The following is a 26,024-nucleotide window of genomic DNA, read 5'->3' on the forward strand; positions in this document are numbered from 1 at the left end:
AAAGGTAAAAATTGATACCAAATGTATACATGTATGAACATAAAGGGTACCACCCTATTGACAGCTCTTGTACCATTTATTTTCTCAGAGTGTATGAAAAGTAAATTTTTGTGTTTTTTTATCTGATCCAGGTATAACATTTGACAGAAAAAGGTTTCTTTGGAAAAACAAACGACAGACAAATGGCTAATGATACAAATTATGTTTATTGTTATTATTGTAGGTTTGTGATCATGTGATCACATGGTTATAGCTCAGATTGATTTGTGTGCATATTTACTTAGTGTCAAAGGATTAAACCAAAGACTTATTTTTTAAAGAAAGGTATTTGTTATTTTCCTGTCTAAAAATTGAAATCCTTCAATGAATTCAGTTTAGTCTAAAACTTATATCACTCTCAGAAAAAAGATACAAGAATATACAAAAGTTGTCAATGGGGCGGTACCTTTTCTAAAAGTAGATTATTGTACCTAAAAGTTGCATATTGGTACCTTAGAGGTTCTGTATCTGTACCAAAATTGTACATATTAGGACCTATTTAAAATGTGCCATCCCAGTGACAACTTTTGTACCTTTTCTCTGAGAGTGTGTGGGGTAAATTCACTTAAATACTTAAGCTCTGACTCTGTCTGCTATGATTTAAAATAAATACATTATGTCCACCTTAGGTTATTTGAGAGCCTATGCAACTCGATCGAATGAAAACAGCATTCCATTTTATTCTTTCAAAGATCACTGTACCGCCTCTCATCCTGGTGCAAGCTTTACAAGCATGTGTCATGTGTCTGTCTACCCAGCTTTTGCCACACCAAAGCAACTGCCTTTATTGTGGGGTTTTTAAAAAAGGAACCGGCTGAAAGGGGCATTGACTGCACAGACACAGTCAACGTAGAGTTGAAAGTCACAGTTAGTGTAACAGTCATTTCATTAATAATTGCCGCTCAATACTGGATTAACTTTCGAGGAAGAGACACACCTGGAAGGGCTGGTGCAAGTGTGTCTGTCTGTACAGTAATCCCCCAGCTTGTTCAGGAAAAATTCCACAAATCTCAACCACACCTTTCATATCTGTCTAATATGTTAGGAAATAATTTGAACAGACTAGGTGAAGTGTCCCTGTTTGACCAGGAAACAGAAAGCGTGTCTGATATTCCAAACTATTGGAAATATCTGGATGAGCAGGTAAGTATAAAAGTACATCATCTTATTCTCACCTTTTGCATTCATTATTATCATCATGGCTTTTCCTCTGCACTTAGTTCTGGCTTCTTTCACTCACAATCATGCTGCCCTCAATCACAAAACCGTGGTGAGCAGAATGAGGTCATCATTAAGAGTCTGTGATGAGAAACGGCAACACTCTCTCTCCCTATTCTTCAGCAGCAATTACGTCTGACGGAGAGAAACACGCTACCATTCCGATCAGTGTTAACGTGATTCAACATTTATTTCAAAAACTAATCCTTATTTATCGCCCCGGCTGAAGCGTGCAGACACATGTAGTTAACAATTAATTTTATTATCGATATGAATCATATTTCCCGTGGAGTTGTTCGGTGCACAATATCCCAAAGACTGTGGAAACATCTTAAAATGTCTGCATTCACTTCGATATGTCTTAAACATGTCGGATGTTATTTGGTTGTCAGGTAAAGCCTGTACTTCAGTCAATGATTCAAATGGCCAATTCATAGTTTTTTAATCAAACTTTTTACTGGTTGTAATGTATGCAGTGTTGATGAGTGTTGGTTGTGTTTTACGTAGACAGTGCAGTTATCGTTCAGAAGAACGACTTTTGCTTTAGGTGATATGGCACAGGCCACCAGCAACCCAGACTTATTAAACAGATAGTATCAGTGTCCTCGGGTCAAATGGCAATTGAACAAAGCATGCGGATGATTTACCATAACTTCTTATGCACTTATTTGCAACCTCAATATTTTCACTTAACTGCATCTATGTTTTCCTGTCCATCCTCCTTTCAAAGCTGACAGGGGGTTTGTCATCTCCATTCCACTTTTGGAGATTTTTAAGAATGAAATGTTCTCTACATACAGACCACAAAGAGTATTTTAAATCCAACAAACCGTCCAATGCCACTGAATACGATTCAGGATAAATACAATTACACAAGTCAAAAAAACAGCAGATATAAAGCTGTCCTTAAAAGTGTGCCCTGCGTGCTAACACCCACAGCTATTCAAATATTATCATTATATGGAGGTTAAAGGCATGTCATGGATTTTCTCAGCCTTAAGGAATTTCTAGACTTTTTATGCCACTGGCTGATATGTGAGAAAAATCAATATAAAAATGCCATTGATAACCACTTTTTATCCATCTTATAGAATTCTGCTCTTTCCAACAGCGCCCTTTGCCCCTTAAATCTCTGTTAGAACTGTGAACGGCACTTATTTGCGCATCCCTAAGACTCACTTCTTCCTTCCACTGTGTTGGGATGACCTGGGGCTCGGCTGTCTTGCCTTGGCCTTGAGAGGACTGAGACTGTGTTTAAGTAGAGGGAGCGGCCAAGCGAGGCAAATAAAAGTCTTTACACACTCCGAGACGGAGTTCAGTTGGAACCTCAGGTACGTGATTGTGAAATTCCCCAAGTTCCACTCCCTGCCGTCCATAACAAAAAGAGCTGCCTGAAATTGAGGCTAAGTGTCCCTCTACACAATGTTTGTCCTTAAGACTGTTTCGCTAAAACACTGGCTTAGAGTCATTCCCAAAGGATTAGTCATTTGAGTCGGCACATAATCTTGTATGAGTTCCACATTAAACGACATTGTGTTTGTTTATAGGATGTATTCAATCTGCACTTACATCCACATACTTGCAGTGTATAGCCAGATTTTGGCCCACCCTTTGTCTTAAAGCTGAAACTTGTAAATGATGACCATAAAAAGTAGTGTCTACATAATTATGAAGTCTATAAACAAATTGAGAAAACAATTATAGTATTGTACACAATACACATTGGAAAACACTAATAGAACGAAGAGTGAATTAGGAAAATTACAAATGCTGTACCACAGCAGGACTTATGTGGGTATCCCCTAACTTTCTATTTACAAGATAGAAATCAAGCAATTGATTACTTACAAAATGAGTTCATATGAAGAAAGTTATAGTACATAATGTCATCCTATAGTATGGGTGTCTAACCATAATAAACCATTACTGGTACATTAGTACAATCTACACAGGTCATACTAAAAAATAGACAACTGGTCATAAACTAATGAATTAGGGCATAAAGTAACTTCCATGTAACTTTTTGCGTGAACTCGGGGGAAGCATGTGAACTAACATTACTTCAGTTGCATGTCATGAGTTACTAAAGTTATTTTACAAAAGTGGAGCTGGATTTAAACTCAACCTTTTTTAGAAAATCTTAAAACTGCATAATTTTTGTTTTATAATTTTCAAATTGCACCAAGGTGATCTTTACATGGGAGGATTCTGGCACACGTATGATCTAAACTTTGTACACTAACAGAAGGACCCTACACGTTTACTTCTAGATGCATGCTGCAAGTGTTTTTGTGAGTTTTTAGCTTTAAAACTTGAAATTACTGTAAAACATGACAGCCTAGTTTAGTTGCATTTACTTTTTTTCTATTTAAGTAAAATAATCATTGAAAATGTTTGTACGTTTCAAAAAAGTTTAATTTAAAGTTACACATGGTCTTACCTGTGAGTTGAAACAAAGCATATCTTTATTTAACTCACATTTTTAAGGCAGCAGGTGAACTTTCGTTTCTAAGTTTTAAGATAATAGTTTACAGCGTACTAGACTGATTTACAGATTTTTTTGTTTAGAAACCCAAATCTAAACAAATAATAAAAACAATGTAAAGGAGTTGTAACTGCTAGAATGAATTTCCAACTTAACAACAACAAAATGCACTGTAAAAAATTATTTGCTGCCTTAAAATTTTTGGTTGAATCAACTCATATTCACAAATCATGTCAACTTACTATTATTTATCCTGACAAGAGTTGAGTTTTTACAACTTAAAAAATTAAGTTGACTTCTTTCAACTATATTTTATAAGTTATTGCAACTTATTTCTTGTCAAGATAAATAATAGTAAGTTATAATGACTTGTAAATTTGAGTTGATTAAACAGAAAAATTTAATGCTGCAAATAATTTTTACAGTGAGAATCTACCAGTTATCATCTTTTTATGTTTTAAGACGGTGAAACAGACAAGCTTTTCATGTTAGGCATGTTATGACATCTTGACCTCTCTTTGCTAAATGTGGTTTTGATCCTCATATATCATCATTATTTTGTGGCATTTCTGAAGTGCAGACAAAACTTTGCGCACCTAAAAACTAAAACAAACAGGATAACAAATTGTCTATGTCATGCTCAATTGAACAAAACGCCTTTAGCAGGGGCCCTACTTTTCTTAATGTATTTCACAAGACAAGCAGCCACCATCTTTGATAGAGCATTCTGGAAAATGTGTGAAACAAGAGAAAATAAGACAATAAGAGACATACCTTACCCGCTGCTATGGGCCAAGGAACACAGTGGTTACCATGGCTTAATCTGTCATTGAAGTGGACTTTGAGGGGTGACAGGGTTTTTGCGAGCTGATCTTTCTCCCAAATAGACAGCTTAGCATTTGTGTGCACAGGAAGAGCCCATTCCAATATCTCAAATAAGTTGTGCTGGGCAGAAGATCCAACTTAATCTCTCTCTCTCTTATACCAATGGAATGGCTGCTGAAAGTAATGAAGAAATATTTAATTATAACCTAATGAATCTAAACTGTCTTGGCGTTGTTTGACATTAACAATTAAGACAACAATTAAGAAAATATAAAAAAAGTAAATTATCAAGAAATTGTTGAACCTTTGAAAACATCACCCAGACACAATGCTGTTATAAATAGCAATGCAGTAAATTAGCTAATAATTAATTTTAAACTTTCAACTACTCTCTATAGTCCATATAACAAGGGAATGTATGTTTAACAAGTTATCAACTTCACAGTTATACGAGATACAATGAATAAAAATGTCATTGAGACGAAGACTACTGTAATAAAAAATTTTGTAAAATATTTTTAGCAGTATTGCAATAAATGTTAGTATTCTTAATTTTTCATTATTCATTTTGGTTCATGATGTTTATCAAAGTCGCATATTTATTCATTTGTAGCAAAAGTTGCAATGTATGAAAAGAGAATAAATTATGAAAATGTATTTCCAAAAGTGTCACATATGAATGAAGCTTATGCATCACATTAGGCACACATGTACTAATGTCGCAGCCTCAGAAACAGAAGCAGGAAAACCCGATGCGTTCAGATGTCACCTTGTCCCTCCCCTGAAGCCCACCTACTTTAAAGATTTTTGCACTTCTGTTTAGTGGGATAACATCAGAAGGGTTCGTCCTGTGGAGCCAATCAGGTCCCTCCCTACCTCAGATCGTAGCTATAATACATAGGAGTAAAGAGGCTTCTCGCATAAGTGGCCGTGGCTTCAACTAACGTTTTGATTTCGAGGTCAGTCTTACCTTTCCCATCCGCGCCGCAAACCTCCGATGCGCTCCATTATCACGCGCACATTTCCGCACCTGTCACGGTAGGGGACACGCTTAAAGTGAACCGGAGGAGGAGACGGCAAGGACATCGCTGGAAATCCGCGCATTGATAACGCAGCACGAGAGATCCCGGTAGACGGACTGCACGGGGCGCTCTGTAAAACACCGCATCCCGGGATTCGCGCGACATTCACCGTGCCAAAATGCGGCTTATGACGAGACTGGTGCTGGTGTCTTTTCTCAGTCTGTCCTTGGTGCTCTCCGGACTGGCCTGTGGTCCTGGCAGAGGCTACGGCAGAAGAAGACATCCGAAGAAGCTGACACCTCTCGCATACAAGCAGTTTATACCTAATGTCGCGGAGAAGACCTTAGGAGCCAGCGGCAGATATGAGGGCAAGATAACCCGCAATTCAGAGAGATTTAAAGAACTTACTCCAAATTACAATCCCGACATTATCTTTAAGGATGAGGAGAACACAGGCGCGGACAGACTCATGACACAGGTAATACCTTTAACACAGATTCCCGGAGCACATCTTTCTGGCCAAGCATAAAAAGTACTGTTCGTAAAAGGATGATGAATTACACTTTATTGGCTCGATTTTGCAGCAGTCTTGAGCCTTTAATAAAGCTGTGCGAGAGACAGGACCGGCTGCTTGCCTTGCTCACCCGTATTGTGAAAGGTTGCTTGAAATATTGATGTGGCTTACTGTGCGCATCTACACATTTAGCCGCGCTGAGATATAAGACACGTGTGTTATAATATGTGAATATTCATGCATAATCTAGCCTACCAAATAGATACAGTATCTGGTTTTTAGAAACTGTGATGGTTGAGAATGTGTCAAACATAGATGGAAATTAAACAGTGTTCCGTTATATCACCGTAGCACGTCGCAGCGTTTGCTTATCAGGGCATGAAAATACTGACATGCCTAGAAGGATGCTCATAAAATTGTTACTACTTTTTAATGGGCCAGGACGGTGCCACTTAGTGACGGATTTTAAAGAGAGACACATCTTCATACTTTTATGTTGTGCAGTGCCTAGCTTATTATGCAGCAGTTTGGTCATCTGTAGGCAAATATTTTACACTCTGCGATGCTGACTAATTATTTGTTGTGTCTAAGAAACAGCAATTGACGCATTTTTGAAATAAGTTTTTATGTAATACTCCATAATACTTTTGGGAATACAGCAACTTTAAAATAATTATTTTTAAGAGACATTTTAGATTAAATGCTGCAAAACGGCTCTTCTCTCTTTTTTAAATAGCCTACCGGTCTAACGCAAATATCTATTTTATGCTTAATGCGAGACACATGGGTTATAGTTGCTTTGAAATTTTTTTTTCTTTTACATTTTTTTATAGCGTTTTTACCCACAACGCTGCCCTTTATATTTTTTAAAGATATGTAGGCCTTTGAAAAGTCAGACGCTTCGGGAATAGTTGTCTGTCCTCAACATGGCTTTCCACTCTCGTCGCATTAGCAGGGATCATTTGAACTTCTGACCCTTGCCAATGACAAGGAAGAATTGGATATATATTTGAAATACATTGCTGCAGGGTGTGTATTTGTTTAAAGCGTGATTTACAAACAGTAGAAAATACCTATTGTACATCTCTCTGTTAGAGAGAGATGCTTTGTAGTTCAAAGTCTTAAACATTAGTTTGCTGAATGTGCGCTGTCAAGTGAATTTACACGCGCCACGCAGGTGCATTATAAAGTTTCCCCTTTTCTGCTCCTTAAAAAAAGATGAAACCCTCGTCTGCTGTGGTTTCCTCAGATGTTTATCAAACTACACTTAAGGTGAATATGATTATAAGCGCGAGATGACTCGCGGGCACACACTGCCGTTATAAAATAGCCAAGGAAAGCTACTCTTGAAATCTTCAAACATGAACGCTCTGGGCTTTCATTGAAGTTAACGAGGTGTCCCGTACGTGTCGGAGAAGCGCAATCGATTTTAAGAGATGGTTTGTTGGTTAAGCATCTTGCAGTGAATTAGATTTGTCGGGTCTGCTTGCGAAATTAGCCGTAACGGTGAGGGCATCTAGTTGGTTGTTTGCTCTGACATGTAGCTGATAAGTGTTTTCCCTAAAACAGTTCATTTTGGGAGGAGATTAGAAGCCGACTGTGACCGGGCGGCTTGTTGAACAAACCTCGTGTGGAGCACAAAGTGGCGGCGCAGGGGTTCCCGCTGCGCTTCATGGTGGCTGAACAGAATTTGGCTTGCTTTGCGGCACACGACCCAATGAATTAATAAAGAGTTTAGGCTTCACGGCTCTTCAGTCCCAGGCAGTTGTGCTCTGAATGTGCCAGGTTGCATCTTTTGGCCCCTTATTTCTATTTTCCTCTATCATTTGAGTGCTACAAGTGCTGTAGACAACATAAACTGCAAATATAAACGCTGCAGCTATTGGAAATGTTTTATTTTTGAGGGGTTCCAATATTATTCTGTCATTTTATATTACTTGTATTACATATATTCCACAAATGTAACAATGTCAGTCTAGCTGGCTATATGAGGATATCTGTCTCTATGAAGGAGAGTAAGAGAGACGCCTGCTTTTTGGTGGTTTGACAGATTGATAACCAGACTTTAGACATATGTTTTATGTTTAAAAGTCAGTTAACTAAAAGCTGACCATATGGACTATACCTCATATTTTAATATATAATGAAATACAGCTCAGTGTGTCTGTAGATGCATATCAAAGTTTTTTTCAATGATAATTAGAAGGCCAGGCAGATTGGTGATTGTGTTTTGGGGAAGGGTAGCCTAGTATAGAAATTAATTTGGATGTTATTAGATTAAGGATTGTGTGTGTGTGTGTTTTTAGGAAACGGACTTATACAATTGGAAAGTGAGCAAAGTGAGCGAGTCAAAGCTAGAAAGGCCCATGTGTGAATTATTATAGGTATTCATTTGGCTTAGTGTCACAATTTGCAAGCATATTTTGAATAGATTTTATATAACCTCTGAAAGAGTGTCGATTAAGCAATCACATCACGTCCCTTGAGCAAACCTGTGCTGCAAGAATAATGAGTAGTTGCTTCTCCCCTTGGATGCAGTGAAAGAGTCTTTTGTGGTGTTTTATTTGACATATTGGTTAAGTGTTGGGAAGAGTTGTCCTGGAGAAGGCCAAGCATCTCAACACAAGGTCCCGGGAAAGGTTAGTGGGTGCACCGCCCCAAACATAGCCTAATATTCCGCATCATATACATGAACTTTTGATCTCTTTTTGATTAAACAAGAAATACTGCAAATCACTTAATAAAAGACATCATCTGCCGTTTTAGCTGATCATTGTGGTGACATTGTGTTGTCCTTTGAATGCGTTTAAGAGAAAGGGCCCTGATGCAGTTACACCTTTCCATGGCTGGATCTATATGCTTAAGATCGGTGAAGCGAAAGCAAGAACTTATCAATTTTTCATTAAGCTCTTGGGACAGAATATCCTTGCATGCAAGACTGAATTATTTTCAGTGTAAACACGGTTTCTCATAGACTTGAGCAGTAGAATAATTTGTCTGGAGATATTGATCAGATTGAGTACAAATTTTGCCATAAAGAGCTGGGATCCTAGCAGGTTGCTTGGATTGGAGCAATTTACTATATGTTGTTTTTTGATGTGATGTTTTTTGTTGTATTATTTAAAATGCAGAATTAATATAAATATTGAATCAATAAGTTAATTTTTCTCTCTCTATCTATCAGAGATGCAAAGATAAGCTGAATTCACTGGCCATCTCTGTAATGAACCAGTGGCCAGGGGTTAAGCTGCGTGTAACCGAAGGCTGGGATGAAGATGGTCACCATTTTGAGGAATCACTCCATTATGAGGGAAGAGCTGTTGATATCACTACCTCTGACCGAGACAAGAGCAAATATGGGACTCTCTCACGGTTAGCAGTGGAGGCTGGATTTGACTGGGTCTATTACGAGTCCAAAGCTCACATCCATTGCTCTGTCAAAGCAGGTAAGACCATGGTGGACTGAATAGTATGCTAAATTTACTGCATGTATTATTTCTCAATCCATTTAAAACAGGGTCACATGCATAAACAGTTTTTGAATACTAGCTTTTATAGAGTTTATATCAAGAGAAGCACAGCTGTTAATTTATTACTGGAAAAAAGTCTACTATTTTTTTATGAATAACTAGCTGTAAAAAAAGAAAATGCTAACTAATTTGACAAATGTATTTATTTTGACCAGTTGAACTTATTTCATTTAAGTTAGGTAAAATCAAACGATTACAAATTGTTTTAAGATTACCTTGCATTTAAATTTTACACAACATAAATAGTTTTATAAGATAATATGCTGTGGGTTATAAAGACGGAGAAAGACTTGCCAGCCTATATATTTACCGATCTTACATCGCCCCACTCTGTCCCTTTGAAGGAAGCGCTTATCTGCTCATCACAAAATCACTCACCGACCCAAAACACGACCACAGCACTTACTAGACAGCTATGTGTTCAAATTGAGGATGTCTTTACACGCGCGCTTGTAAAAATAAGCGGCATCACTTGCTTAAATACAATTTAACACCTGGTATCCGAAACCATTCGTTTTTATTTTCTACTTTTAGAAAATTCTTATTTTATAAGCTTACGGTAATTAAATGCATCTCCTGACTACGCTGAAACATATTAGTAAAAGCTTATAAGTTTTAAAATCTTTCATTTTAAATTCTAAACACATTTACAAATACATTAAAAGGCTTTCTTGCTCGCCCAAATCTGTTTCTCCGTTGTCACCATCTTATTTCATGCCCGAGAATCTTATGAGAGGATTAGACTCTTCTATAGCTCTGTTTACCCATCCAAGAGACTGGAATGTGAAGGGTTCCCACAAGGCCCGAATTATTGTCATTAAGCCTGACAACGGAGAGCATGATGGTTTAAAAAAATGAAAGGAAAGAAGAAGAGGGCATTGATTGACTACCGCTAGCATTTCTAATTTACATTCAAATCTACACCATTAGAGCCTTGGAAAAGTGTCTCGGCTGAGTAAATACTATTTGAGCCTGCTTGGGGTTTTCTCATTCTTCAGCAGAGGACGAGTATAAGTGTGAATTGTCACATGGAGGTTTCTGCACCTGAGCAAATATGAAAGAGGCGCAAGGGAAGGCACAAGTGTCCTTTTCCAAGAGTGCTCTGCACACAAGCAGCATTAGAATGACAATGTCTGGCCTTTATTGGTTTTTAATTAGACCAGTCCAAGCTCTTTCCTCCTTCATCTCAAACAAAGACATTGTTTTGGGGAAAAAGCTTGCGAATTACAACCTAATTCCTGGTGCTACGTTTTCTTTTTTGTTTATTCAGACTTTTATATGTGAAGTGGGCTGATAGCGTTTTTGAAATCTTTTTGGTTTTATACTTTTCTTTCAACTGTATTATGGCAGACCTAGAACTATATTTTAATTTACATATATGCATTTGGTAGACGGTTTTATTCATAACCATACATTTCTCTCAGTTTGATGGCTGTAATCGAACCCATTGCATTTGAGTTTTTAACCAAATTAGCTACAGGAGCTTTAGTAGCTTATATTCAAAACTACTATAAAAAATTTATATTTTAAGGCTTATTTGATTTACACTATATTTCGTTTATTTCCTACAAATGCTATGAAAACCGTTTATTCCATTCAAACCAGTTTGTACATTGGGTGCTATTTATCTCGACAGAAAACTCAGTTGCTGCTAAGTCCGGAGGCTGTTTCCCAGGTTCGGCTTTGGTCGCATTAAAAGACGGGAGGCAGAAGGCCGTGAAGGACCTGAGACCCGGTGACAAGGTGCTGGCGGCGGACAGCGCGGGAAACCTCGTCTACAGCGACTTCATCATGTTCACAGACAGAGACACGACGACGCGACGTGTGTTTTACGTCATAGAAACAAAAGACGCCGCCGAAAAGATCATGCTCACCGCGGCTCACCTTCTTTTTGTCCTCGACAACTCCACGGATGATCTCCACACCATGACCGCCGCCTTTGCCAGCTCTGTCAGACCCGGACAAAAGGTGATGGTTGTTGATGATAGCGGTCAACTTAAATCTGTCATCGTGGAGCGGATATACACGGAGGAGCAGCAGGGCTCGTTCGCACCAGTGACCGCCCATGGAACCATTGTGGTCGACCGAGTACTGGCGTCCTGTTACGCCGTCATAGAAGACCACAGTCTCGCACATTTGGCCTTCGCGCCAGTTAGGCTGTTTTATCACGTGTCTTCTTTCATATTTCCTAAATACTTCACCAGTAAGTCCAATGCGACTTTACAACATGAGGGAGTTCACTGGTACTCTAAACGCCTTTATCAGTTGGGAACGTGGCTTTTGGACAGCCACAAGCTTCATCCTTTGGGGATGTCAGTAAACTCAAGCTGAAAAGCCTCTTGTGGAAATAAAGCAAGAAATCACATAATGTAGGATATAAGACAATATTAGTACAAGAGAGAATGAAAGAGAGAAAGAAAGAGAGACAAATGCCCTAAGCGGAGAGGTGGGATATTTATTACAATGACTTTAAAAGTTGTCATTTTCAAAGAATTAATGGAGCCTTAAAAGTTTTCTTTGCATTATTTATTCTCGCGTGAACTCAGGCTGGTGGCACACAAACGGAATCTAAAGCGGTGTGATCAGCCAGTGGTGCCGAATCTATTTTTGTATATCTTCTGTAAACTGGAAAAAGACAATAAAGAAGAGATAATGTAAGAAAAAACTGAATGAAAAGAGAAACTGTCATGAAAGGTTGTAACATTCTGTGCATATGTGCAAATGACTGTTATATTTTGGGGGTAAGCAAACGCCGTGGGGCTCCAGAAATTATATTTTTATACACAGAATTGTACATTAGATTTTGACCGATCGTTACCTAATCACTTTTCGTTTTTTGAAATAGTGTAATATACGAGAATATATTTTAATTTAAATAGTCTTGTGCTGTTTTTGTTTAGATTTTTTATTATTTTGTCATTGTTTTTGTTGTCAGAATGGGACAGACAGCCTCTATTTCAAGGAATATAAGTCATTCGTTACTTATTTCTGGTCTCATCGTTTTTTGTATTTCTTTTGAGAAAATACGAAATGCACATTCTGACAAAGACAGTAACGACGATAGTCCCACAGTGGAGAGAAAAACGTTTTCGTTAAATAAATTAATAAGTAACTACTGTAAATTACTAAAATGTATTTTTCTTTTCATATTTTGTAATAGGTAAATAGTTTTATAGAAATAAAATGCAGCTGATGCACAGTTTGGATAGCATATGACTGAGTGGCCATAACAGCCTATACCTTTCATTAAGGCAAGGTGTCAGGAAATGTATAGAATTTATTATTTATATGTTTATTATAAAATGATATAAAGAAACTATTTCAACTGCTCGCTGTTGTTTTCTTTCCTTTCAGAATATTTTTCCATTACGTAAAAACTGAATTTCCTAGTAATTTCAGTTAATAGAAATGTAATATTTTATGTTGATTATTTAAATTACCAACTCTCATTAATATTATTATTGCTTTTATTTAAATAACTGGTTCCTAATGCCAATTGATATTATTTCAGAAGTAATTATAATTATTTTGTCAGCCCTTATGACGTGGAAAAGAATAAACTATATGGCTTACAGTAGATAATTAAAAAGTGTACAAATAAAAAGTTTACTGATAGTCTTCCATGTATACGTAGTTTTAATTTTTATAGCACATCATTCTGTCTGTTTAATTTACTTCAGTAGCGTTTTGAAACCCCTAAAGTGAGATAAACACTAAGTCTAACGAACGTGTAAAATAAAGTTAAATCTTAAACTGCTGAAAAAGGCTAACAGTAAGACGCTAAAAAGTCTTTGATCTGGGTTGTGTATACTTGCGAAAAGTTGTGGTCCGATGTTGAATATGAAGAGGAAGGTCTTTCGCAAATAACATCTGATTTTCCACGCATAGCCTACCAAAAAGCTGTTTGTATGGTTTAAATCTCTCACAGTAATAGTCTATTTAGGCGATTTTACACCGCTTTATTTACTTTTCACAGAGGTTTAATACTATATAAATAATGCATATCTATCTGTCTATCTATATCAGAGTTATTGTACTAAAAACTCAAGTCTCATTTTGTGCGAAATCCGAATGACGTAAAATACAGAACACGTCATGGTTTCAATTAAACACGTTAAGCATATTTTCGGATTTAAGATTGTTGCGATCTTTTAAATGCGGGATTGAAACAGGTGGTTCATCATGTGTTGAACTGCGCCTGCCCAAGATGTAAGGAGAGAAAACGAGAAACTTCTCCACTTGAATGAATTACTTTAAGAGATGAACAGGCACAAAGAGCTAGGCTGATATTTTGTAGGACAAGACCACTACCACAGATTAAAGTAATATTCGTTTTAAATCAGAGAGCTGCAGCTGCTGCATCAAACAAGGCAAAATCTAAAAGTTCTAGCTCCTCTCAATTATGCCAAGGACCACGGTGTGGATAAAGGACCAATAAATGTAAAAATTTGATACTGGGTTAGTCTTCAGTCTGTCTCTGTTTTACTACGTAAACGTAAATATATTCCTTTTGTCTTTTATGATAAATCTGTGCATGTGTGTATGTGTATGAAGGGTGTTAACTGGTGAGTAAATGGAAGTTTGAGCTTTTGAACTCTGTTGCAACACGAATAGAAATTCCACTACCATTTCTTAAGAAGACCTCATTGTGCTGCTGGTTTTGCTGCTTTGTAAAACTGTTGGTGAGGCTCATTCTCAGGCCTGACCTTGAGCATTTACACAGACACAAAAGCAACCAGGCAAAAGCATTCCTACGAGCAGGTAAATAAAACCAACTAATCCTTCAGAGGGGCCTCGTGTCTGCAGAGAGAGCAACTGTTTCAACAAACGCTTGCTGCCATTTGGGAACAAAAATGGGTTGGCAACTTTTGTTAAGTCTGAATGAAATAAAGCTTACATAATGTTTAATTCCAATCGTTCATTTTGATCACATCAATATTTACACCAAGTGGCCACCACATACCCAAAACCCCTATTTTTCAGAGAAGAATAGGATATTCACAACTAAAATTTGAACAATTACACCAAACACATTCTTGTGTCTTAAAGCTGTAGCAACAACAGTTTCCAATGACCCATGCAGCAATATTCTATCTAAAGAACAGACCAAAGACTTTGACATTTAAGGGGTGCACTGTTGTTCCATAACGGTAACCTCAAAATCTGCATAATGCTTTTATGAACTGAAGAAGAGGTTTGTGTCACACAGTAAAACAAACTCACAACAAAAATTGAGTCCAGTATACAATATCCAGGAACAGAGATTTACTTTATTTCATCAGTACAATAATCAAGGCACATTCATGGTTTTCATTTGACAAGCACAATAAAAGTTGCTAAACAAACACCATTTATATTTTTGACAATTCAACATGTAGAACAGGGTGGTGTAAACCTTCCAGACACATCAAAACATTTCATTAATACACGACTGAGGGAAAAAACACAGTGGTCAAAACAGCAAAGCATAAATCACTTCCCCTCATATACAATGATTTCCAAGTAATGTTTTCTTTTCATTCAACAACACTTTTCAATGTAAGACGTGTGTATAGCTGGGAAAGAGTGTACAGATCACTCTTTGGCTTTGTGCAAGTTTTTGAACTTTGGAACTGAGTAGGGTGCGGTCCCAGAGACGCAAAACATCCATGGACGTAGACTAATACAAAAAGGAAATCCAGAGGCAAGGTCCCCCTGCTTTGATACAGAAGGATTATGATCACACAACACTACATTGAGACCAACAACAGCTTTCCCATTAAATCTCATCCTCGGATGAAAAGAGCAACGGAAGAATAAGTGAAAGAGAGAGAGAGAGACAAAGTTAGAGGTAAGAAAAGGACGGAAGGAAAAAAGTAAAGAAGGAAGCAGAAATGAAAGAAAGAAAAAAGAAAGAGACAGAAAGTTCAAAAAATGAGAGAGAGAAAAGAATATAAAAGAAAAGAGAGGGGAAGAATGAAAAAGAAAGAGAGTGAGAGAGAGAGAGGGGAAGAATAAAAGAGAGAAAGAAAGTGAAAGAGGAAGAAAGAAAGAGATACATCTTTCATCACCAATTAAACTGAAGAGCACCTGTTAAAAAATTAAGACATAAAAAGTTAGCATCATCTGGAGCCTGGCGTACTGTAGACAGAGGCAAAATTATTGACATTTAAATAAAAGAAGGGTTTTTCATAACACCATAGTTTTATTTTCGTTTCTATGTTATTAAAGAAATCACACTACACAAAAAATGTATTTAAATCTTTAAAGATGGTATGCAATGGTTTTCAAAGTTTTGTTTAGACAAATGTTGTTTTATGGATTTAGGCAACCAAACTGCAATGACTTAATCCTTGTTTAAGTACTGTATGAATTATATTACATATGTCTATCTTTAAATTTATATCTCACCTACAGCAAATCATACAGAATTGAACAAAAAAGCTGTCAACCAAAAACAGAAAAAAGATGACCTCCTTAGCCATCTGCTATCCTAACGTCAATCAAAAAAAAACCGACAATAACTAAATGACTTAACTTATAAAGGTGCTTTGCAATTAATGTAAATAAATACAAAATGCATCCAAACTAACACAACTGAGATTAGAGAACCGAAAAGCTAAAGCTAAACAGTCTTTTTGAAAACCAATGTAGAAAACATTTTCGAATTTTTTTGTTTTTATGAAAAACCCTCCTTTTCTGTGCATCTGAAGCTTTGTCCTGGAAAAGAAAAAGGAATGGTTTAATTACAAATCATCACACTTTCACAAATGAAAAGCAGTTTCTTGTGTTTGAAGCTTAAAGTGGGCAAAATCTGGTAAAAGTGTTTATAGAAAACAAGCACCATAATCTAAAAGTCACCATTTTTCCCCAGTGGGAAAAATGTTGAATCTCTGGTCTTACACTAAACTATAATATTAAAGTATTTTAAAAGCCCAAATCTTAAAACAAGTACATTCATACTTGTGTTTTTACATACGGCCCAAATGTTGAGAAATGCAGCAGTATCCATAAAAAAATTAATCTGGCCAGTCACTTTTGATTTACAAAAATTAAAATAAACAACAAAAACATTGCACCAAAACATGTTATTCTTTAGGCGACTCTTAACTGTACCAGACTAATTTTTGTATCTCTTGTATAAAACCTCCCTTTCAAGTAATCTGAAACAGCTTCTAAATCAATTATGTGTGATTACAGTTTGAAAAGAGAGTTCCCCAAGTCTACAAATATTTCAAAAAGCTAAACTTACAACAAAGTTACTCAAAGGTTCAATATGAATCTGTTTTCTCTCTTACAGAACAACAATAAATGTGATGTCCTATAAGACTTAAAATACCTTAGAAAAGGTTAAAAACATTCAGCTTAGCTGAAACTCTATAAATCCACAGGATTCACCATCTTGAATATATATCCTATAAACTTGTGCAACTGTAAATATAAATAATTTGTGAATTATATCCATTTAAAGCAGTATTACTGAAACTCAAAAGCAAACAAAAACAAATGAAAAAGCAAAACCCTTTAAAACACTAAGTGGATCTGCACATCATCCTACTTCAACATTATTCATAATCTTACCCATTATGTATATGTCTGTTACTCTTGAAAATGTAAGATGTAATGTATCAAAACAAACAAATAGGGAACCAAGGTTAAGCCTGTCTGTCTTGTCCGACCACTATATTATAATACAAGAGGGCTTCTTATCAAATAAAAAATTAAAACTTATTAACACAAGTGGGTGGCTAAGGAAAGCAGCTTTACAACACGAACCGGACAGCAGTGTGTCCAAGACTTTGGGTCATGTCTCAGCATCAATTCACATGAAAACACCTCAATTTTTTTGACTCCAGTTGACCTGTGGTCACTTGTTATTCAAAACAATTATTCCCACTGAGATATCAATGTCTACAGTAGGCAACATAGGAAGAAACATTCATAAGAATAATTAAAAGGACAATTTAGATTCAAGAGGGAATATTTAACACAAAAACAACATCAGACAGTTAATGGTGATAAAGTTAGTCGGCTTCACATACCTGTATTTACATGGTATATACGTGACCATCTTTTATTTTTCATCTTTAAAATATGCTTAAATAATAAGCTCTAACTCCTCCAATAACAAAACAGTTGTAAAATGACCAAGGAATACTTTTTTATATTTATATATTAAAACAAACTGAGAAAAGAAATTCACCTGCCACGTATATCGACAGGTATTTTCAAACATGGAAAGTTTCAAGATGAGAAAACAAGACTTGACAGCTTCATACATTTTTTTATATACAAGAAAGTGAACACTGATAATAGTTGCTCCAAAATCCTGTGAAGTTGTAAAACCTAATGTGCCACCGGCTACAAACCCTTACTTTATCTTTTACTCACTTTTGTGTATGAGATTTAACTGAGATTATACGAAATGTAACAATCCTATTTTTGCAAAATGAGCAGCTTGTAATATAAATGGTTATGAATACTACAATGCACTTCAACAAAGAAATTGATGTGGGGCCAATATCAGTTTAGGTTAAACTGTACAGTCAGACTAGATCCAAGCACTACACATACATACTGATGGACAACTGATAATAATAATTTGAAACACTCATGATTAAAAAAAATCCTTTCACAATTCACTGGAGAATAAAATGAGAGTGAGATCTGTGTATGTGTTAGCGCTAAACAAAAAACTAACTGCTACAAAAACTTTAACTTACAGCTGATAATGGGCATCCCTTTTCACAATTTGACTAATAACCTGTATACTTCCCAATTTAACAAACTTCAAAACAGCTAACTAAACACTGACTCGAGCAAATCTTCCAACCATACACTTTAAATAAACAAAATACCCAAATATTGCTTCTGTTAACAGCATAGCTACATAAACATCACAAAAAAACAACGACAAAAGCTTGTAGTCCTCTAGACAATCCATATCAAGTAAGCAAGACAAAACAATACAATAAAATCCTATGAAAATCATCCTAAAGGCCACACAATGTGTGTGACAAATTTTGAGCAAAGAAACATTTTAAAAGGGGGTAATAGCAAAAATGAGGTGGGAGGATTCTTTGACAAACCGACCTTAATAGGGTAAAGTCAGGTAAAATGGGACAGTTATCTCAATGTCAGAAAGTGTCCTAATCTTCCTGAATTCATTCGACCGTTTCCACAAACAATTATTAAAATAATCAAAATATGCTACATGATAGCATCAAACCTAAAATCATAGCATAAAAGCCATCTAGTTTCAAATAATGTCGACCATTGTAAAGACCATGCAACACCTCTGCAACCTAAGGCAACTGGAATAGATTAAGGAAGGTGAAATGGTCAAGAGCAAACTTATAAGATAATGGATTATGAACAAACACTGAAATATTACAGTGGGTCCCAAAAGACCTGCAACTAGAAAACCTCGGCCCTTACATTCCAAAACATGCTCACTGCACATCAATACATATACAAGCAAAACATTTCACCAGTATGTACAAATGCTCTATATTGCCCAAAACCATACAAAATGCCATACAGTCATATTTACATGCCACTGCTGCCCTCTACAGGTGGCAGAAACAACTGCAGATCTGAACATTTCCATTCGCTGAGGCCCAACTACTCGGTTAATACTTTTTAATACGGAAAGATTCCATATAAACAAGAATATCTACATTATCCGTTTTGAAAGCCACAGGATAGGAGCAACTATTATCAACCGTCACACAAACTGTCTTTGTGTTATACCTCTCTGTCACTTTTCACCTGCTGGCTCAGACTAACAAGAGATTCCCGCTCTATTAGCCGACTTCCCAAACGCAAATGATCGTACAGATGCAAGAGTCATGCCAAAGTCATTCTCAACATTAGCTCATACGCTACCATGTCCTGCAGGCCACCGCTAGTGTTTTGTCTCTGTTCTTGATTTGATTTCATGCACGTGGCTTCAGTTGTTGAGTTGATGACAGTACTTTCCACACAGCATCCAAAGCTTTGACCTCTTGAGTTAGCATCCACCTTTCAGAAAAGCTTCTTGCTCACTTCTCTTTTCTGCTCTTCTGTTGAACTGACTTGCTCCTCAGCCATCAATAATGGAAACATCGATGTGAGACAAATCTATCATGTGCCTATATAATCAAGGGAACATGGGATTGAAATGAGATACTCGGTTGTGCAAGCAAAAGTGGGAAATAAGGACATTTTCACAAACAGGGAGAAATAGAGCCTTGTGAGATCAAACTAGATATTATAGAAGCCATTTTCTTTTACTCATCACTTGTTAGTGTAGTTTACAACCAAAGGCCTGTTTTTAGATAATGAAAACATACATTCCCCCTCAAAGACAATTTTTTTACTTGGACCAGGGTTGAATAGTTGATCTTGTAATAAACACTTATAATAAATACTAACCTAGTAATAATTGCTGGATACAGTCATGAAGATTAAAGAAATAGTTCACCCAAAAATAAAAATTCTGTCATCATTTTCTCATTGTTATGTTGTTAGAAACCTATATGAATGTCTTTGTTCTGATGAACACGAAGGAAGATATTTTAAGGAATGTTTGTAACCAAACCGATCAGAGGGGCCTCTGAATTCCATAGTAGTAAAAATGAATGGGCCTCTGATCAGTTTGGTTACAAACATTCCTCAAAATATCTTCATTTGTGTTTATGACGGGCTACGTATGCTGTAGGTAGGGTACCAGTTTAATTTCAAATAGTTCTCACAACAAAATCAAATGGACCTGCACATCAAATGCTAAGACAAATGTGCTGGCAAACCAGTTTGTATCCTGTTTATATAATACAAGTCATACAAACTAATCTTAAGCCCTCCATCAGAACATGAGATTAGAAGCTAAAGCTCTGGTTTTGTGATAAAAAATAGGCTAAAGCTGTTTGAATGGGTACATCTTGTTTGCCTTTCCGATTCAAAATCCAGTTCATTAATTTTCATTCACGAAGACATAAATGAAGGCAAAAAGTTTACCTGTGAAAGCTGTGCTGAAAACTTGATGCATGTTGTGGGTTCTTGAACTTGGCGATCGCTTTCCGCTGCTCAGGCAACATTGTAAACATCTATAAATGAAGCACAGATTATTTATTACCTGATCAATGCAAAAACCTCTTTACTTTTATTTTAATGATTCCTATTTGTGCGGTTGATACCTAAATCTAAGGGAAAAGTCAGTAATGTAAGAAGAACAGCAAACAGCTAGATGGCGCTATTGTAATATTTTTATGCCATGACCACAGAAAAAACTAGAACAATCAGGTAGAGCCAAAGCAACTGGACAGAACTTCAAATTTAAACACTGGCCTAAAAAATACAAAACAACCACATCCTGGAACAGAACAAACAGCAACTAGTTGTCTGTTAGCCCATTTATCCCAAACAAATTTCTCCATGTGGTAGTTCCCTTACATGCATGCAAAAATGCTTTGGAACTGTTTTTAACATTTTAAAAGTCAACCAGACAAGGTCTCCAGCAGAGTTTCAGTGTGAAATTAATTTTCAATGAGTTATTAAGTAATATTGCATAATATGAATACACACACCTGCATGTGAAAACGTAGCTAAAGCAATTTTTTGTGATGAACTGTTTTTTTACATAAAACCATTTGACATAATGTAAATAACACTTTGTGAAAATATAACCTTGATATCTTTATATCTTTAGAAGACTGAAATCAAACTTTGCTTCTCCTGAACTCATAATTCGATTATAAGTCTTCAGTTTGGAATTCATAGGCAGAGTAACATATATATTTAAAGTGACCTTACCTCAACAGGGCCTATAGAGTTGAGCAGGTTCATAAGCTGTTTGTTGGTTGTAGTGGTGGACAAACCCTCAATGCAAACGGTGCTGGGCTGAGGACCCTGAGATCTTTGACTCTGTTGCATCATCATGCGCCCGCCACCGCGGCCTCGACCCCGAACAACCACCTGTTGAAATTCAGAAAAAGCATTTAACATTCCATTTACACTTATGTTTTTATATCAGTTCAATTATTTTTTTTTAACAAAACAAAAAATATTAAGGAAATGCCAAACAATTTAGATTTAATTATATTATTATTGCATTAATTGTAGTTAAGTGTTGAAGTATAAAGAGTTACATTTTGTTATTTACCATTCATTTTTTTGAAACATGAACATATTTACCAGACTATAGACCAGGGGTAGGCAACGTCGGTCGAGCTCTAAACTAATATAATTTAAACTAAGGTAATTAACTTGTTATTTATTTTGCTTGTTATCAGAAATAATTAACTTTAGAAGGACTCTGTGGTTATTGATTTTATGGAAGCCTACAGGAAAGTACGTTTGAGCCACAAAAGCCATTCGCTTATCCTGTTGCCACTGAAACCGTCTATACTGAAAACATTTAAACACTTTTTTCTTGTCTGTCAAATCATTGTGCAAGTATTGCAAATTTGTGGAAGGACATCTAGCCATCACTGTATGGAAGGTTATTGTTATAATAAGGCTGGACACAAATCACTAATGAGCTCAGGTCTGACACGATAGCTACATTGACCACGTTTACATGCACCCTCATAATGCGATTTTAATGGAATTTTGGCAATTTTGTGATTATACTGTACCTCATGTTAACACAATTCTTCGATAAAAATTAATGAGATTAAGCTCATAAATACAGCAAGTATAACCGTATTAAAAGAGGTGGTGTACGCCGGTTTTAATCGCAGTATGTGGCCATGTAAACACTTTAATCGCATCTATACTGCACTAACTGAAGGGCCCATGTGTTTATGTCAACACGACTCGCTGTCACCAGTCTGTCTTCATTCAGAAACAGCTCAAATAACACAACAGCAGCGTATAAAACGGTTACATGCACTGTGATGATAATAATATTGTCTTCATCACGGCATCAAATAACAAAATACGTCCGTAAGAACGTGTTTGTCATTTAACATAAGTAAATTAAAACAGTATATGCGAGTTTATCATTTGTACTCTGCTTTAGGCTATGTGTGAATAATAAGCACAATCATTAGCAAATAATCAGAAAATAAAAAACTGCATTTAAACAGGAGTGTAGAGGTTAGCTCCAGTCATGTAAACATCTTACTGAGATTAAATCCTTACTCTGATTATTGGAAATAAATCGCATTATTGGTATACACTTAAACCTAGTCATTTACATGCAACCAAATAATCCATTTGTAATTGGACTGATGGCTCAATCCAACTGAAAAACCTTCATGTAAACACCTTCATTATTCCGACCTGGATCAATCTGAATGAAATTTCAAATGGAGCATAAGGGGTTGTGTAGACCGGTCTGTGATCCGATCATCAGGCGAAAATAATGCATGTAATCAAGTGAATCATAGTATTTTCTCAATCTGATCCAAAAATAACTTGCACAGTGGAATTATATTAACATATTATTTAAGTATCACAGGATACTCACTGCAAAATATGCAATGGCAACACGCATGATAGGAATGATAGCATGCGCTATACATTCTGCAGGGTCCATGTGTTCTTTCATAACATTACATAAAGCAATACAACAGCATTGTGCCATTCGAAAATTGTTTCTATATCTTAAAACTCCTTAAGAAGAACTTTCTCTAATCCAACATTCATCCAAGTATGAAGATGATGATAGAACCTGTGCGCACCGTTGCCAAGTCTGCGGCTTGATATCAAAATTAGGCTACTTTATACTGTTTCCACCAGTTGTTTTCTCTGCAGGTTAAAGTTTATTGGTATTTCGGCTGTGCATGGTCATTAGGATGGTTTTAGGCTTGTTTTAAATAGCCTTTGGACTGGTTTTGTTACTCAGTTCTGGGAATTCTGGCAGTGCTCTTTGCACAGACATTTTGTTCGCATTATAAGGTTCATGTTACGATTACGGTACATATCATTTATCTGATTGACAAAAATTGAGCATGTAAACACAGCTAATGTGAGCACAAACTGCTGTATCAGTGCACATGATATAGCTTGCCTGGCACCTTATGGTACATTAGCGAGACAGAGATTTGTTTCTGCATTTTTATTTCACTGCAACATACATTTGCAGCAGAATTACTAAATTACTCTTGGAAAATTGTCAGCTAATACAGAATCGCACATATTTAATATTAATATTTTCAGAGGCAGATTTATACATGACCTATGGTTCAAGTGTGTTCAAGTCGTGGGTGGGTAAACCATGCAATACAATTTTTACCAAAACCATTTCACCCCAAAAAATCAGAGGCTAATGAATCCCGTCTTTCGGATGAGATGTTAAACCGAGGTCCCGACTCTCTGTGGTCGTTAAAAATCCCAGGATGTCATTCGAAAAAAAGTAGGGGTGTGCCCCGGCATCTTGGCCAAATTTGCCCATTGGCCTACTAATAATCCCCATATATACTAATTGGCTATATCACTCCTATCCACTAATAAGCTGGTGTGTGATGGGCGTTCTGGCGCAATATGGCTGCCGTCGCATCACCCAGGTGGATGCTGCACATTGGTGGTGGTTGAGGAGATTCCCCCATTCATATGTAAAGTGCTTTGAGGTCTGCAGAGAAAGCGCTATATAAATGTAACGAATTATAATTATTCCAAGTTGTAAAAAGGTTTTTTAATAGTTGATTATTAAAACTATCTGTTATTCTTTGTTGTTTGTTAAATAAAATGCTTTTACTAACACGCCAGCTAAAAGACTAATAGAGATGCACTTTATTTGAAAGCATTAAAACTGTCCTCCAATCTTTTCACGAGACCTGTGAAGTGGCCAAAGGGAAGTCACTTCTGTAAAATACCATCATTAGGTTATGCCTGGAGTTTGCTAGAGGCCGTTTGACAAAACCTGGTGAATTAAAATGTTGTAGGGTCTGTTGAGACTAAAGATGAGCAATTTGGATTTAAAAGCATAGCTCTATGCAAAAAAGACCAGAAATCAAAGAGAGACCAATGCCCACGCAACAGGAACCCTGTTAAAGGTGCAATGTGTACCTTTTAGAAGAATCTCTTGACCGAAATGCAATATAATATACATAACTATTATCAGTGGTCCTAACATAAGGAACTGTATTGTTTTGATTACCTTAGAATGAGCCGCTTTTATCTACATACACCGCGGGTCTCCTTACATGGAAGTTGCCACAATGTTTCTACAGTAGCCCTAAACGAACAAACCTTCGACAAAGCGCCTTTCGACCTTACGTTGTCTCAGACGACTACATGTTTGTCCTGTGGCAGCTACCGTAGCTTATCATTGCATTTTTAAATTGAGGTTAGTTGCAATTCGCAATCAAAAAACATACTGTACCTTTAAGCACAAATACTGTGTAGCATCAAAATGTGACCAGCCTTTCATTTCATAAGGCACTTTAAAATGTTGGAACAATCTGTATTGTTAAATAATTTTGTGTGAGCAACTGTGAATGCCATAAATAAATAATATTTGTTGCAAAGACAGAAAAGACATCCTTCACACACAAAAACAACAACAAAAAAGGCCAAACTGGCTCTGGACCCACGCAAATAGAGCTACTATAGGAAAAACATCCCTTTAGGGTTTCCAATCCCATGAGCTAGAAATTCTGTCGTGACTTTTTTCACATACACAATCTACTTTTGCTCCAAGCAAGACACCGGTTGCAATGTCAGCGAGTGATTTACAAGGACATGGGTGTTACAGTAAACAGCAGGAAGTGTTTGTATGCGAATTTAGATTATCTGACTCGACACGAGAGCTCAGGCAGAAGCAACAATATAAACTGACTGAAGGTGCTGGCGAGCGGCTCTGCAGGAAGGTATTCTGCTGTGACTGACTGACACATGTTAGCACTGCGTTCGTCCCGAGAGAGCGGACTACTGTACAGAGACGGCAACGCGTGGATAAGGCCAAGGGATCTTCATCTCTCCCGCTTCAGCCTGTCAATATCATCGCACCTGGCACTCTGTTCCATATCATTACAGCTCCTGCTCTCTTCCAAAACAGCTACCGGTCCCCTGGGAGAAGCAGTGACACAGCTGAGCCATAGCAGGAAACCAAATCTGCCGTCTTTACTAGCGCTGAAGCGTGAGGGAGAACCGCTTAGAACAGCTTTTTACGATGGGTAAAAAACAGCATATCTAACAAACAGGGAAGATGCGGACTGTATATTCTGGCAAGTACTACATAAACTCATAAGGAATAACATGAATGTATGGGGTGATTAAATAAGATACGCAACAGCGCCAGACAAAAACTGTCACAGCAAAAAGCTGACCTTAAATCCGACCAAACATTCTGCTGCAGCTGCAGTGGCAAATTATGCTTTTTGTGTAATATACTAAAGCTAGACCGATGACCGAGTAATAGCATCCAAGCTTGGTGTCATCTGTGGAAAAATGGCATTGTGCACCTGTCTAATTAAAGGCTTATC

At 36.8% G+C, this 26,024-nt stretch overlaps 2 protein-coding genes across 3 annotated transcripts in view; one reads left to right on the forward strand and one right to left on the reverse strand.

Annotated features, from left to right (window-relative positions):
- Positions 1-5,414: 5,414 nt before the first annotated feature.
- Positions 5,415-12,895, forward strand: shha (sonic hedgehog signaling molecule a). Its single transcript, XM_065289384.1, has 3 exons — positions 5,415-6,067; positions 9,288-9,549; positions 11,270-12,895. Exons 1-3 carry the CDS (start codon positions 5,768-5,770, stop codon positions 11,962-11,964), a joined length of 1,257 nt encoding a protein of 418 aa, XP_065145456.1. The 5' UTR covers positions 5,415-5,767; the 3' UTR covers positions 11,965-12,895.
- A 1,988-nt stretch (positions 12,896-14,883) lies between these two features.
- The window catches only part of rbm33a (RNA binding motif protein 33a), a 34,628-nt gene continuing 23,487 nt past the window's right edge, over positions 14,884-26,024 (reverse strand). For both annotated transcript variants that reach the window (XM_065289383.2, XM_065289382.2), the window contains exons 17-19: positions 21,406-21,567; positions 20,611-20,699; positions 14,884-19,745 (exon numbers count right to left, since the gene is read on the reverse strand). In XM_065289383.2, the coding sequence (XP_065145455.1) occupies positions 19,697-19,745; positions 20,611-20,699; positions 21,406-21,567 (300 nt within the window). In that variant the 3' untranslated portion in view covers positions 14,884-19,696. The remainder of the gene's footprint in view (positions 19,746-20,610; positions 20,700-21,405; positions 21,568-26,024) is intronic.

This window comes from Paramisgurnus dabryanus, chromosome 2 (genome assembly GCF_030506205.2).
Source record: "Paramisgurnus dabryanus chromosome 2, PD_genome_1.1, whole genome shotgun sequence".
Classification (NCBI taxonomy): Eukaryota; Metazoa; Chordata; class Actinopteri; order Cypriniformes; family Cobitidae; genus Paramisgurnus; species Paramisgurnus dabryanus.